Source organism: Stegostoma tigrinum, chromosome 18 (assembly GCF_030684315.1).
Source record: "Stegostoma tigrinum isolate sSteTig4 chromosome 18, sSteTig4.hap1, whole genome shotgun sequence".
Lineage (NCBI taxonomy): Eukaryota > Metazoa > Chordata > Chondrichthyes > Orectolobiformes > Stegostomatidae > Stegostoma > Stegostoma tigrinum.
In genome coordinates, this window is record NC_081371.1 from 40,297,361 (window position 1) to 40,312,330 (window position 14,970).

The following is a 14,970-nucleotide window of genomic DNA, read 5'->3' on the forward strand; positions in this document are numbered from 1 at the left end:
TATATATCAAAGATATGGCTGAGGAAAGCGTATATATTATAGCCAAGTTTGCAGGTGACAAAATAGATGAGGAGGCAACTGATAAGGGTGACAGAAAGAATCCACAGAGGGGTACAGACAGGTTAAGCCAATGGGACAAAACTTGGCAAATTGAATATAGTGTGTGAAAATGTATGGTTATACACTGTGGCAGAAAGAATAGAAGTTCAGAATATTATTTAAAAACGGAAAGACTGCAGAAAGCTACAACACAGAAGGATTTGGGTGTCCTCATGCACAAATCATAAAAAGCTAGCATACAGGTTCAGCAAGTAACAGAGAGGGCAAATGAAACATTGGCCTTTATTTCAAAGGGAATTGAATATAAAAATAGGGAAGACTTCGTAAAACTATACAAGACACAAGTTAGGCTATACCTGGAATACTGTGAACACTTCTGGTCCACTTATTGAAGGAAAAATATACCAGCATCAGAGACAGTTCAGAAAAGGTTCACTAGGCTGATCCTAGATATGGAGGTCTTGTGAAGAGAGTTTGGGTAATTTGGGCCTATTATTCTCCAGAACTTACAAGAATGAAAGACAGACATTTTGAATTATACAAGATTCTATGAGAACTTGACAAGGTTGATACAGAGAGGTTGCTTCCCTTGTGAGAAAGTCTAGGAACAGACAGCATAATCTCAGATGGTAGTGAAACTCTGGAATTCTTTAATGCATAGTGCTATGAGCTGGCTCATTCAGTATTTGTAAAGCCAAGATAGATTTTTTAATCAGTAAGGGAATCAAGTATTATGGGAAAAGGCATGAAAGTGGAGTTGAGGATTATCTGTTCAATCATGATCTCATTGGATAGTGAAACAGACTTGATAGGCTGTGTGGCCCACATCTGCTTTAGTGTCTTATGGTCTTAACATAGAACATAGAACATTACAGCACAGTACAGGCCCTTCGGCCCTCAATGTTGTGCCGACCTGTCATACCGATCTCAAGCCCATCTAACCTACACTATTGCATGTACGTCCATATGCTTATCCAATTGGTTTCTTGCCACTTTAGAATTTTTACTCCTGTTCTATCTTTGTCACTTTTTATAGTGATGCTATATCTAATTATTACTATTCCCAAAACAATCTTCCACTGCTATTTCATCTAGCTACTCAGCTTCATTTCCTTGGACTAAATTTAGAATTATGCTCTTTCTCAACAGATTTGTTGTTTGCTGAATTTCTCTTGTACCCAATTCAAAAATTATGTTGTGTGCGCTTCTTTCACTGTGTTTGTATCCCAGCTGATATTAGTGTAGTTCAGTTCTCAATTATTGCTGCCCTATTGCTTTTGCACATTTCTCTACATATTTCTTTAACCAACAATGCTACATCTGCATGAAGACAGATGGTGGAAGCTAGAGTTATAAATACAGAGTTGGGAAAGCACAGCAGGTTAGATGACATCCGAGGAGCAGGGAAGTCAATGTTTTAGGCGGAGTCCTGACAAAGGGTTTCAGCCCAAACGACTGACTTCCCTGCTCCTTGGATGCCATCTGATTTGCTTTGCGTTTCTAGCTCCACATTTATCCACCCCAAGCTACACCTGCAGATTTTTTAAAATAACATACACCTCCAACATCCATGGAAACTATATCCAAAGACGTTGAGCTGCCATCCTTGCTCCTCTAAGAGAGATGTGCATTATAGCACTTTAATACTCAAAATCATGCATGGATTCTAGGATACAAGGAATTTTCTAAGTGAGGCTGGTGATCCCTACCGGAGCCCAGATATAGAGACAATGTAAGTAACTGTTGAATAGAACAAACATTGACAATGTCATTGGGTTTCTGAAATGTAATTCTTGTGCTTGGATCAGACAGTTGCCATTGTAAAGTAACCTCCTACAATGGTCTGTTATTGTGGGAACCTACTACACACTATAACATAGCCTTATAAAGAGATATGGTCCATGAGGACAATGAGGCCCTGAAAGTCAACTCCTTTGAGGGAGGAACAGAAGGACATGCACTGAACAGTGAGGTGCTAATGCTTCATGATGTGACCATCTCCGTCTCTCTTTACAACCTCCAATCGTTGATTTTGATCAGAATCAAAGAAATGCAGCTTGAGTCTGAGGCCTCCCTAAACTTTTATCATTCTTTGTGTATCTTGGCTTGAGTTGTGTCCTTGATTGGGATCATGTGATGGTGGGAAGCCAGATTGTTGGCAAATTTTACTTTCCATCAAAAAGGTGTCTTCAAAGAAGTCTCAGCAGCCTCTGATTCCACGTGGTCTGGCATTATTGAAGTCTTTATATATTTTTAACATTACCCCTTGACATTTTGCTTTTCACTGCTGCAGTGGAAACCTTGTCACCGTCAACAGAATTTTGCCTAGGCCTCAGTGATTGTTGCTGAAATGAGTTTCACACTTCATTGAATCTGTCTCCATCCCATCCCCACTAGTGTTACACATTAGATGATTGTTTTTAAATATAGTCCAAGTCTATGCTTCCAATGAGCTTTATTTCATATTTACACTCTATAAAACTCACATTCCATTGAATACAAGTCTCAATATTTGTAGCCAATTCATACTAAATTAACCATTTTAATATATCCATCACCTATTCCCTCAATCTATTAGATCTCAGGCATTCTTTCAGACCATATCAGATGAAAATGACTTGCTCCAAGTGAACAAGAAACCCAACTTTCCACTAATTAAGGGCTTCCTGAGGCAAAAACCTGAACTTTGATTAGTTTCCCATCAGAGGTCGGATTCTGCTTCAAAACCAAACCTACCTTTGTGGTGAAAATTCAGGCTTTAGGCTGAAATGTTCCTCATTTCATCTTTGGCTACTGGTGGATGCCACAAAATTTATAAAAATGTGAGAACCTACGCGAGGCTCGTTAAATGGTACAAGGCAGAAAGTCAACTTTCAACCAATTTATATGCTTAGAAGAACTTATGTTTGTGAAGTTCCCTAGTGACTGTTGTAGTAATAGCGAATTGTAATATGATGCTTTATATTATGATGATGGATGACAGGTATTTTGAGACTGATAGCCACAATGATGACCCATTTTAAAGAGAAACCAAGCAAATCTGCTGCTTCAGAGATTTGATTTGAATATGGCAAGAAGTTTTCAAATATTAAATTTGAAAGGGACCTGAGCAATTTAATAATACAAACCATCAGATGATCTTTTTGTGGATGTGGTTGTTAATCTGAAACCTGCAGGAAGTGTTTCAGAAGATCCAGGCATCATGCTGATTCCATGAACTTCACGGGAAGGGAACTGTTTTCTCCAGGATGGCCTTCGCTGGAAGTTTTTCTCATCATCCTTGTGGAAATATATGTAAAGAAAATATTTGATCTGGTTTATAATTTGTAGATAACATGTAAAAAGCTTCACTTGTATACACATGACTATAAATCTAAATTACAAGTTTGTTTTCTCCCTACCTCTGGGTATCAGGCAGGCGGAAAACAAATGCCTGTAAATGCAGGGCTCAAAACAGATGGGGCAGTTGGTGAATCTGCTGAAAGCCATCAAACTAACCATGAAAATTCAATGATGGGGAAAACTAAGGCAAAAGGTTACCCCACAGGGGGAGTCAACAGAATTGATGGGTGGAACTCAGACTGCTTCTGTCCTGTGTTTACTGCTGATAAGCTAGGGAGCCTACCATTAATCTTGAGAGAGAAACAGTCTGTGACTGGGTGAGCAAGGAGCATTTAGGAAATTAAGTTTTGGCAGTAATGAAGTTGCTTAGGGAGGCAGAGCTGTGTTTTCCTGGGGGCTTTGTGCGCATCTATTGCTGGGGTCAAGAACTTGCCAGTAGTTATGTAATTTTGTTTTTGCCAGCAGATTAAACACTTGTGGGGAACTTTCTAGAAGCTGTGCCTCTTGCTTGGGACGGCGGACTGGGACCTTTGTTGGATCATGGACTGAGGACCAGGGACTGGAATCAGACAGATCTGACACTCTGCCTTTTGGCTGGTAGCTGAGGTGAATGCCATTTTGCCAAAGGCTTGGCCTTTTGCTGTGGTTGGATGTGGCAGGAACAGCCAGGTGCGGACAGCGGGGAGAGGCATCTATAGAAGATGTTAGTGATACCTTCAAAGGGGGTGAAATGAGGAAGAACTGTAAGACGTGATGAATAGGAGGTGGGAAGGAGGCCACAGGAGAGTGCATGTGATGTGAATGCTGCAGGAGGAAATAGGCAAGGAGGCTGAAAGAGGAGAGTGGGATGGAGGAGGCAGGTGCAAGAGAGAGTTGGGGTAAGGAGGAGCATCTAATTTTGCTTGACAGAGTTTAAATGCCCTGCATGTGAACATATGAAAAAATAGTTACAGGATGACTTTATCACTTTAAAATAAATTAGTTTGTCAGAATGAACAAGGATCCCCTGAAAACCAAAAAATGTAGCCTATGAAAGCCAAAATGTAGTCCTTGAGAATGTTAACTGGAGCCCTTAAAAACATGGCTTTATCCTGGCTGAATTCTGGATTTAGACTTTATTTCAATCTCATGAGGGCCTTTGGCAAAACCTTCTGTCGGTAAAAGGGTCAAAATATAGCTAACTGATGTAGTCTTGACAGCAACAGTGAGAATGCCCATTGAACAACTATTCATAAATAGCAAACAGAATGGAGAAACAGGACTTTCTCATTTGCACTGTTGACCATTTCCAGTTTTTAATACTCAGCTTGGGTAGAACTAAGTGGCTGACTCAATGAAACAGTGGCTCATTTCTTCTCAGCAATCTTCCAACTGTGCAAACAGGTGGCACTAGTTTAGTTTGGAAAAATTGTCAGCATGGACTGGCTGGATCAACAGGTCTGTTTCCATGCTGTATGACAATAGGCAACTTTCCACGGTTGGAATGAAAGGAAATAAAGTGGTAAGGCTAGAAGCCACAACATTGCACTGGTTCACTCTTCCTGCACCAGTTTTTAGTACGGAGGTAAGCTTGGTTTTCCAGGTGAGTCCCAAAATCCCACGGCAATATAAAGAGAGCATATCTTTCAAGCTGTTATAAAAAAACATCAAGTTTTTTTTAAAAATGTACAGTTTGCAAATTTGTAATAAACTGCAGTCTAAATAGTGCCTATTTTGAAAAGTGCTTTATTCCCTTGAATCTGTCCAAACTCATTTAGATTTCACACTTGGCAATATACATGAACTGTTGCATCTGAACACATGCAATAATTTGAAAATACTGCCCTTAAAAATATTCCTTATGTCTTGTTTTAGAACAAAATATGACAAAGTTTAATTAACACCACTGAAATGTACTTACCACAAAAAAATGAGCATTTTTAGTCACAGCATCAACCAACTACCTATGAGCAACCTAATTTAAATTACTAAAGATGTTTTTTTAAAAAAGTAAAACACTACTTCCAATTACATTGAGCTAAATTAGTGAACTCCTCGCAACATTTTTAAGAACTTGCAAAATCTTTGAAAGATTTTTTTGTCCTATGCCTGAAAGTCTCAAGTTGAATACTGGAGTCTTCAGAAGTATCCTAATGAGTGTTATGATTAGAAACTCCCAATAGATATTAATGCACCCTGGAAAGTGTGGCTAGTGGATAGTGTGGGGCCTGATTTTAGGGCAATGCCTTTAATTATGTATATGATTCTGGAAACTTAAGTTGTTCTGAATGTGATTTGTACTTAAAATTCTGAGATCTTTTCCATTGTTTACACCAATGAGGGGAATTGGACCAAAACAAGCAGCCCAATCAAATAGCAAACTCCAGACCAATATATTAAGTTTTAACATCAATCAACATTAACAAAAGTTACTCAATTGATGACACTAAAGAATAGATAGTCAAAAATTGTTAGAAACAAATTTCAAACTGCAAACTTCATATTTTACAAGTTAGATTCAACAACAATGTGAAGTTACATAATGAAGGGTGGAAAAATTACTTACATCATCAAGAGCCCGCTCTGTTCCAAGTGCAAGAAGATTATTATACTCTCTTTCAAGTACCTGCCTTGCCTGAAGAAAAGTGCAGTATTTAATAAATGCTTTTGAAAGTAAAACATATTATACATGCATATCAGCTCATTCAACTGGTTGGATAATTACTTCGTGAACAGGAGTTAACTTGATTGATCGTGTAACAAGCCAGGGAGAAGGATGGACTGCTGGAGGCCTTAATACACATGATTGAAAGTAAGTGAGAGTTGCTATAACCATAAAGAACCAGGAGATCCTCCAGCCAAACATTGTCAATGGTAGCATGTAGCCATAGATGTTTTATCAGGAGTTTGGCCCTGAGGACTTGGATACAATGCCCATAGGAATTAAATTTCTGCACACAAGTAGTCAAAGTAATTCCAGATTTTGGTATTAACTTCACCATATACAACCACAAGGTGGTTATAGTAGGACTGTGCAAAATACTAGCTGTGTTATAGCTTTTCTTCATTCTTCTGCGGGGGGGGGGGGAGTGGGGAGCAGTTATTACTGTTGTTGGCAAAGACCTTGAGAACACAGTGTTAATCCATCTTCTTGTCCAACTAATATCCTTTTGATACCAATAGCCTCACAATGATTGGACGTAAGTTCTAGGATTTTGTGACAGTGAAAGAATGGCAATACAGTGATGCGTGGCCTAGAGGGTAACGAGGTGTTGGTACACCCGTGTGTCACTGCCCTGTCCTTCTAGGTGGCAGAGGTTTATAAAGTCCAGTTGATGGAGCCTTTGCAAGTTGCTACAGTACAGCAGGTTGAGGGTACACATAGTTATAGCAGTGCACTTGTGGTGGATGAAGTGAGTGAATGTTCAGGGTGATTGACATTGTCAATCAAGTGGTGAGCCTTGACGTATTGTGTTGAACTTTATATGTCACTGGACCTTTTTTGAACCCAGAGAAACCTGGCCACAGTGGACAGCATATTGCTCTGGCCAGAGAAGCGATTGTCCCGAGCAATTTAACTGTTCTAAACTAAATGCAGGGACTTTCCAGGATGTGCACACACCTTTGATACTGGCCTAAGAATTCCCTAACTCAGTTTAGGTCTAGTGGGAATCTTTTGCTGTCTCAAGTCTGAAAACCAACAGCAAATACACTGACTTGCTGATTCAGGTCCTGAAGAAAACTTTCACCAATTGACTGAGGCTTAGCTTTGTTTTAGGGTTTGGCTCTGGTTTGACCTAGAGTCTGTCTGTTCAGGATATGGCCTGAGTTAGGACATGTAATTGCCTTCACTCAAGTGGTGTTTCCCAAGCTTTGTCAGATTGCTGACGGTGTCCACTTTTGTCAGAATGCACTGCAACTCATCTGCTCCACTTGTCACATTTTACAGTAATAAAGTCACTTATTGTGGCTGTTTGAAGCTTGACTGGGCTTCAGCTAATAGGTGTTTTTAGACGGTTACTTCATTAATCCCACTTACAGCATCTCATTAAAGGTTAAACTAAAGTCAGAGACCTTTGCCAGTCACCTTAAGCTAGTCAAAAATCCCAAAGTGATTCCCCAGTTCATAAATTACTGAGCGAAACCAATAATATCTCAAAATTAGAGGCAGCCTGGGGCCATAATATTCTTGAACTAAAATCAGTCAAGTCTTGAAAGGTTTTAGTATCTGGTGCCTCATAGAAAATTGGGGTCCTAATAACTGAAAAAGCTGTGGGTCCACAAGGAGTCAGGAGAATTACTTATTGTTTTTTCACCTGTCCCAATGTTATTTGCCAAGAAAAAAAAAATCATTTTTCCACATACTGAACCCAGTTTCAATGGCAGGATTGAATGAGTCAAACTTCACAAATAATGGCATGATGCTAGAAATGCTTACCTCAATTCAAAGACAACTATTGCAAGCAATTTTCTTCAGGAACATGCTTTTCTCTCATCACCACTGAAATAACTGCAAAAGGCAGTATCCTATCACCAAGTCACCATTTATGCATGGCAAGTCCTTGACACTCCAGGTCTCTCAGAATCAACAGAATTTTTGACACTCCTATTCATATCTGTCAGCCAGGGCTATCTGGGCTGGATTAATTGCCCCGATAAGGAACTGCTATTCAATTCTGTCAACCTGACTGATCTTGTGTCAACCACTATTGGCATCACTGGCTAGGCCAGCATTTTTTGCCCAGAGGGCAGTTAAAAGTCAACCATATTGCTGTGTGTCTTGAGTGAGATGTAGGCCAGACCAGGTCAGGACAGCAATTTCTTTACTTGCTTAAAGGACATTAGCGTATGCCATGGACCATCCTTCTTCCACTGATAAACCAGTACTTCTCCATGTTGAACAACACTTGGAGGGAACACTGAGGGGAGCAAGGGTGAAAAATGTACTGGAGGTAGTGGATTTCAATATCCACCACAAACAGTGGCTTGGCAACAGCACTACTGATTGAGCTTGTTGGATCCTAAAGGATCCAATTGCTAGTCTGAGTCTGAAACAGATGTTGAGGAAACCAATGCGGGGAGAAACATACCTGACCTCATACCTGCAGCAGATTCACCTGTCTGTGACAGTATCACTAAGAGTGATCTTCTGCACAGTACCTGTGGATATGGAGTCTTGTCTTCAGATTTAGAATGCCATCTATCATGTTGTGTGGCACTACTGCCATTATAAAACATATTTTGAACAGATCTAGCAACACAAGACTGGGCATACATGAGGTACTATGGACCATCAACACAGCAGAGTTGTGCTCCAGCACAATCTGCAACCTCTTAGCCTGGCAATAACCACCACTCAACCATTACCATAAAGACAGGGGATCAATCCTGATTCAACAGACAGTATAGGAGGGCATGCCAGAAGCAGCACCCAGGCATAAACATGTGACAATCTGGTGAAGCTACCAAACAGGATTACTTACACGCAAGACAGCATATGCAACAAGCAATAAACAGAGCTAAGCAATTCAACAACTAAAGGATCAGATCTAAGCTCTGTAGTCCTGCCATATCCAGTGGACAATTAAACAACTCACTGGTGAAGGAGGCTCCACAAATATTCCATACTCAATTTTGGAAGAGCCCAGCACATCAGTGCCAAAGTTATGGCTGAATCATTCATGGCAATCTTCAGCCAGAAGTGCCATGCAGATGCTCCAACTCAGCCTCCTCCAGTGGTCCCCAGCATCACAGATACCAGACTTCAGCCAATTCAATTCAGTCCACATGATATCAAGAAATGGTTGGAGGCAATAGTTAGTGCAAAGGCTATGCACCCTGACAACATTCTGACAATGGTACTAAAGACTTGTACTCTAAAATGCTGCTCTTCTAGCAAAGCTCTTCCAAGGCAGTTACAGCATCCATCCAACAGTGTGGGAAATTGCCTACAGAAGGCAGGGCAAATTCAACACAGCCAATATTGCCCTGTCAGTCTACTTTCAAACATCAATAAAGTGATGGAAGGTGTCATCAATAATGCCATCAAGCTGCAAACAGCTCAGCAATAACCTGCTGACTGCTGCCCGGTTTGAGTTCCACTGGGCCATTCAGCTCCTGAACTCATTATAACTTTCCTTTAAACATGAACAAAAGGGCTGAATTCTAAAGGTGAGGCGAGAGTGACAACGCTGGACATCAAAACCACATTCAACTTGATGTGGCATCAAGGTGCCCTAGCAAACCTGGAATCAATGTGTACTAGGGGGAAAACTCTGTGCTGGTCTGAGTCAAATCTGACTCATAGGAAGATGGTTATAGTTGTTGAAAGTCAGTCATCTCAACTTCAGGACATCTCAGCATATGTTCCTCATATTAGTGTCCTAGGCTGAAAAACCTTTAACTGCTTCTTCAATGACTTTCGCTCCATTGTAAGGTCAGAGGTGGGGATGTTTGCTGAACCTGCACAATATTCAGCAACGCTCAGTAACAGCAGTATGTACTCTCTACAAGATGCACTACAGAAATTCAACAAAGATGCTTAAATAGTATCTTCCAAACAAATGATGTGGAGGTGCTGGTGTTGGACTGGGAGTGGACAAAGTCAGAAGTCACACGAAACCAGGTTATAATCCAACAGTTTTATCACTGCCCCATCATAGGTAAAGTGAAGAAAAGCCGATAAATCGTGTGTATATACACTTTTCTTCATTCCACCTGACAAAGGGGCTGTGCTATGAAAGCTTGTGATTTCAAATAAAACTGTCGAGCTATAACTTAGTGTCTTGTGACTACTGACATTTTTCCAAACAACTGACCATTTTCATCTAGAATGAAAAGGGCAGCTTATACATGGGAATATCACCAGTTGCAAGTTCCTTTCCAAACGACTCACCATCCTGACTTGGAAATATATTGCTTTCCTTCATTGTCAAAGGGTCAAAATCCTGGAATTCCCTCCCTAAGGGATTGTGGGTGAACCTAGAGCACATGGACTGCAGCAGCTCATGAAGAAAGCTCATCACCACCTTCTCAAGGGCAATTAGAGACAGGCAATAAAAGCTGGCCAGCTGGCAATGGCCACGTTTCAAGAGTGACTGAAAAAAAACTCTTTGGGATCATTTCTTTGAAACGGTAAAACACATTTATGTTATGAAGCAAGCATTACAGCAAATCAAGTTTCAAAGAAGAATCGTATTGGTCTCAAAATGTTAACTTGGTCTCTTTTTCTCCACAGATGCTGCCAGACTTGCTGAGTTTTTCCCACACTTTTTTTTATTGTATCTGCAAACTAACTCTGAGTGTATTTAGATTGCACAGCCACAACAGATTAACATTGAGGTGTGGTATATACATTGTACATGGAGTCTTTAAAGATGGACTCTCTAAACGGCAAAGTACACATAGAAAAGGGACACACATATATTTCCCTCCTTTCGAAAAGAAAATTTATTTCTTTACAATAGCAAGTGAGATCATGGGTCTCTATAATGTTTTGTTAATTTTCTGATTTGTCCAGACATCATGATGTTAACCTTATGTTGAAGTACTGTTGACTGCCCACAGGCATCACTGATATTGTTAGTTGTTCATATTTGTGTTGTCACTTTTTGCTTTCTTGGAATACAGTGGCTGTCCTAGAATTTGCTGATCCTGATGAATTTGCTGATCCTGATGCACTACTGTTCCGGATAAACCACTAACTGAGTTTGTTCCTCAGGCTGTTTTGAGTGGTTAAAACCTTCTTGGAATTTACTATTTTGTTCCTTAAAAGTTTCAGCTCATTCTGACGTGTCTGATTTTACACTCTTGAAATTTAATATTACAGTGAACTTTTAGTTTTCTGTTGGTCTAATATATTGTTCCTTCATAAATTGCTTTAATAATTGCTTTAAATACCTCTTCAACATTATTTTTTAGTTTTGTTTAATTGGAAGCCTGGGCCTTTATCATTTGCTGCTTCAGTGGTTGTTTGGTTTACTAGGTCTTGCTTGAGTTCTTTCACAATGGCATAAATGTTGATATTTATTTCTGAAAGGATTTGTCCATCAATGATTTTCGGCCATTGGTTGTGTGCACTGTCCATATCCATATGTTTTGTAGCCCTTTCATTTTCTCCAGCATCTTTCGAGCTCAATCCCATGTTTCTCCGGCATCCTTTTGAGGTCAATCCCATGTTTCTGAAAAAAAAATTGCTGGAAAAACTCAGCTGATCTGGCAGCATCTGTGGAGACAAAGCAAAGTTAACATTTTGGATCCGGTAATCCATCTTCAGGTTTCTCCAGATGTTTGATGTGCAAGTTGTTAAAAGGTTTTCCTGTAAAATAACAACCTTTTCATTGGATTGCTGGTACGGAGTTTGTTGTTCATCCTTACACAATCTCAATTACTATAATATGGTAGGAGGCCAATCAGTCTATTGTGTCTGCACCAGCTCTCTGCACATTTTAACATAGTGCTGATCTCCTGACTTTTTGCATAAGCCTACACATTAAGCAATCATTCACTGCCCTCTTGAATGCTTTAATTGAACCTGCATCCACTACAGTTCCAGGGAGTATATTTTAGACTCTAACTACTCGCTAATTGAACAAGTTTTTTTCTTTTCTCAATTGTTTCTGTTGAACAGTGCTTCAAAGCTGTGCCCTCTAGTTCCCAAATGGTTTATGAACAGGAAAACTTTCTCTCAAACAACCCTGCCCAGACCCCAGATAATTTTCAAAGTATCGACCAAAAATCTCTCTTAAACTTTTCCTGCCCGTGTAAAATTAACCCAACTTCTCCAATTTTTCCTCAAAACTGAACTGTTTCATCCTTGGAACCATTCTGGTCAGCCTCTTCTGCACGCTCTCAAATGTATTTGCATCCTTGCTTCTGAACCTTCTCTATTCAGCTTCATTCTCAATTGTATTTAAAACTTAATAAAATGTGAGGCTGGATGAACACAGCAGGCCAAGCAGCATCTGAGGAGCACAAAAGCTGACGTTTCGGGCCTAGACCCTTCATCAGACCCTCTCTGATGAAGGGTCTAGGCCCGAAACGTCAGCTTTTGTGCTCCTCAGATGCTGCTTGGCCTGCTGTGTTCATCCAGCCTCACATTTTATTATCTTGGAATTCTCCAGCATCTCAGTTCCCATTATCTCTGTATTTAAAACTTGGTGACTTTCATTACCACACTTCATTTTCAAGTTAATTTCAATCTCATCATCCAGAGAACTCGGGATTTGTTTGTCCCACCTTTGCCTGTTGACAGAATATATCGTAACTGTGCTCATAACATCTCTTTTAAAGTAGTCCATTGTTCAGCCACTATTGTGCCTGTTTCTCATCTCTTTGGTTGTCAATTCTGATGTGTTCAGTCTATGTACACCTTCGATCCCAATTGTTAAATAATCTCAGTTTTTTTTGTTTCGGTTTTCTACATTGCGGGAAGGATGGCAGTGAATCAACAGTGGGCTGGCGAGAGCGGACCGGTGGGGCAGTGGCAGTGAGATCAAGCTGGTGAGGCAGCCAAGAGTGGGCCGGGGGGGCAGGTCAGAGTAGGATGCTTGCAGTGGCATGGCATGGGCTAGAAAGCCCAAACTGGGACTCTGGCGAAGGCATTCCGAGGGCTGGAAAGGAGGGTTGGACTCTCTTATGTTTTCTTTTCCTTACCTTATTCTACGTTCATGCAGATGGCACAATGTACGGATGGTGAAGGTCCACATTTTTCTCTTTTTTTTACATTGAATACATGTGATAATAAATTATTTCTGTTGTGGTACGTAACCAACTGTCAGTACTGACAACATATTCAATATATCCTCCGTATCAATTTTAAACCTTTCAAGTGACTGAGTTTCTTTCTCTGTCATAATGATCTGGGCAGCATCTGCTTTGCAGGTAAAGACAGGTGCAAGTACTCATTTAACACATCAGCCATGCATCTTGCCTCCGTGTATAAATCCATGCATTAATTTGGTTCCTAACCTCCTTTTACTATCTTTTTGCCATTGATGCGCTGATAAAGTTTTCCATGTTAACTGCTTGTCATATATTCATAAGCTCTCTCTGCTTTTTGTGTTTGCCTTCTCACCTGACCTCTGAGCCTTCTCTATTCAGCTTCATTCTCAATATTATTTAATATTTGATACCCTTCATCAGCATATTTCTTTTTCAAGTTAATTTCTAACTCGTCATCCACAGAATTCTGGATTTATTTGTTCCATCTTTTCCCTTTTGAGGGAATATATCTTAACTGTGCTTGTACCATTGCCTCTTTGAAAGTTCACCTACTCTTCTACCTATTTCTTAGCTCTTTGGCTGTCAATCCCGATGTGTTCAGTCTGGATACACCTTCAATCCTAATTATGAAATAAATCTTAATTTTTTTGTTTTGATTTTCTACATCAGACACACCATAAACCACAGCTATAAGTCTTTTGTCGGAAAATCGGGCAGTCTTGCATTAGAAGAAGGGTCATTGGACTCAAGGTGTTAAATTTACTTTCTCTTCTGTCAGGGCTGCTGAATTCCTGCAGCAATTTCTGATTCTGTCTTGCATTACATCCTGGTAGGGTCAGAAGCATCTAACCAATCAAAGGGAAAGGAGAGAATGTAGGAAAAGGATAACTGAGTTAGATGATTAGCCATGATGATATTGAATGGTAGAGCAGGCTTGAATGTCAGAATCGCCTAATCCTGCTCCTATTTTCAACGTTACTATGAACGCTATTTAAATATTTTAAATTCTGTTGGAGGTTTACTGGTTTCCAATTTAATCTAGACAATTGTGCAGAAATTTTGACAATATGCTTTTGACCTTCCCTAGTTGCTATTGATCTGACATATGCACAATTAACTTCCCTTTCACAAGTGAGTTAAATTCGTCTGGATAGGGATTTTACTGCTTAAGAGCAAGCTAGGTTTCAACATCTCTGACACAAACAGATACATTATGGGTTGTCTCATGCACTTAACATGATTTTAGACTGACGATTGTTTTACCTGTAGATTAACTTGCTTGTTAATTATTCATGCATAATAGGCCTCATCGCATATTTTCCATTGCTGTTCAACATATAATGTTATTGGTAATGGTTTAATAAGCAATTAGTCATCAGTGATTGATTATCTCAGTCATAGATAATAAAATGTGAGGCTGGATGAACACAGCAGGCCAAGCAGCATCTCAGGAGCACAAAAGCTGACGTTTCGGGCCTAGACCCTTCATCAGAGAGGGGGATGGGGTGAGGGTTCTGAAATAAACAGGGAGAGAGGGGGAGGCGGACCGAAGATGGAGAGAAAAGAAGATAGGTGGAGAGAGTATAGGTGGGGAGGTAGGGAGGGGATAGGTCAGTCCAGGGAAGACGGACAGGTCAAGGAGGTGGGATGAGGTTAGTAGGTAGATGGAGGTGCGGCTTGGGGTGGGAGGAAGGGATGGGTGAGAGGAAGAACCGGTCAGGGAGGCAGAGACAGGTTGGACTGGTTTTGGGATGCAGTGGGTGGGGGGGAAGAGCTGGGCTGGTTGTGTGGTGCAGTGGGGGGAGGGGACGAACTGGGCTGGTTTAGGGATGCAGTAGCGGAAGGGGAGATTTTGAAACTGGTGAA

The 14,970-nt window shown here is 40.4% G+C and overlaps 1 protein-coding gene across 12 annotated transcripts in view; it reads right to left on the reverse strand.

Annotated features, from left to right (window-relative positions):
* ppfia2 (PTPRF interacting protein alpha 2) overlaps positions 1 to 14,970 on the reverse strand; it is a 418,215-nt gene that overhangs the window by 23,356 nt on the left and 379,889 nt on the right. For all 12 annotated transcript variants that reach the window (XM_048548309.2, XM_048548310.2, XM_048548305.2 and 9 more), the window contains 2 exons: positions 5,948 to 6,016; positions 3,189 to 3,339 (listed from right to left, as the gene is read on the reverse strand). In XM_048548309.2, the coding sequence (XP_048404266.1) occupies positions 3,189 to 3,339; positions 5,948 to 6,016 (220 nt within the window). The remainder of the gene's footprint in view (positions 1 to 3,188; positions 3,340 to 5,947; positions 6,017 to 14,970) is intronic.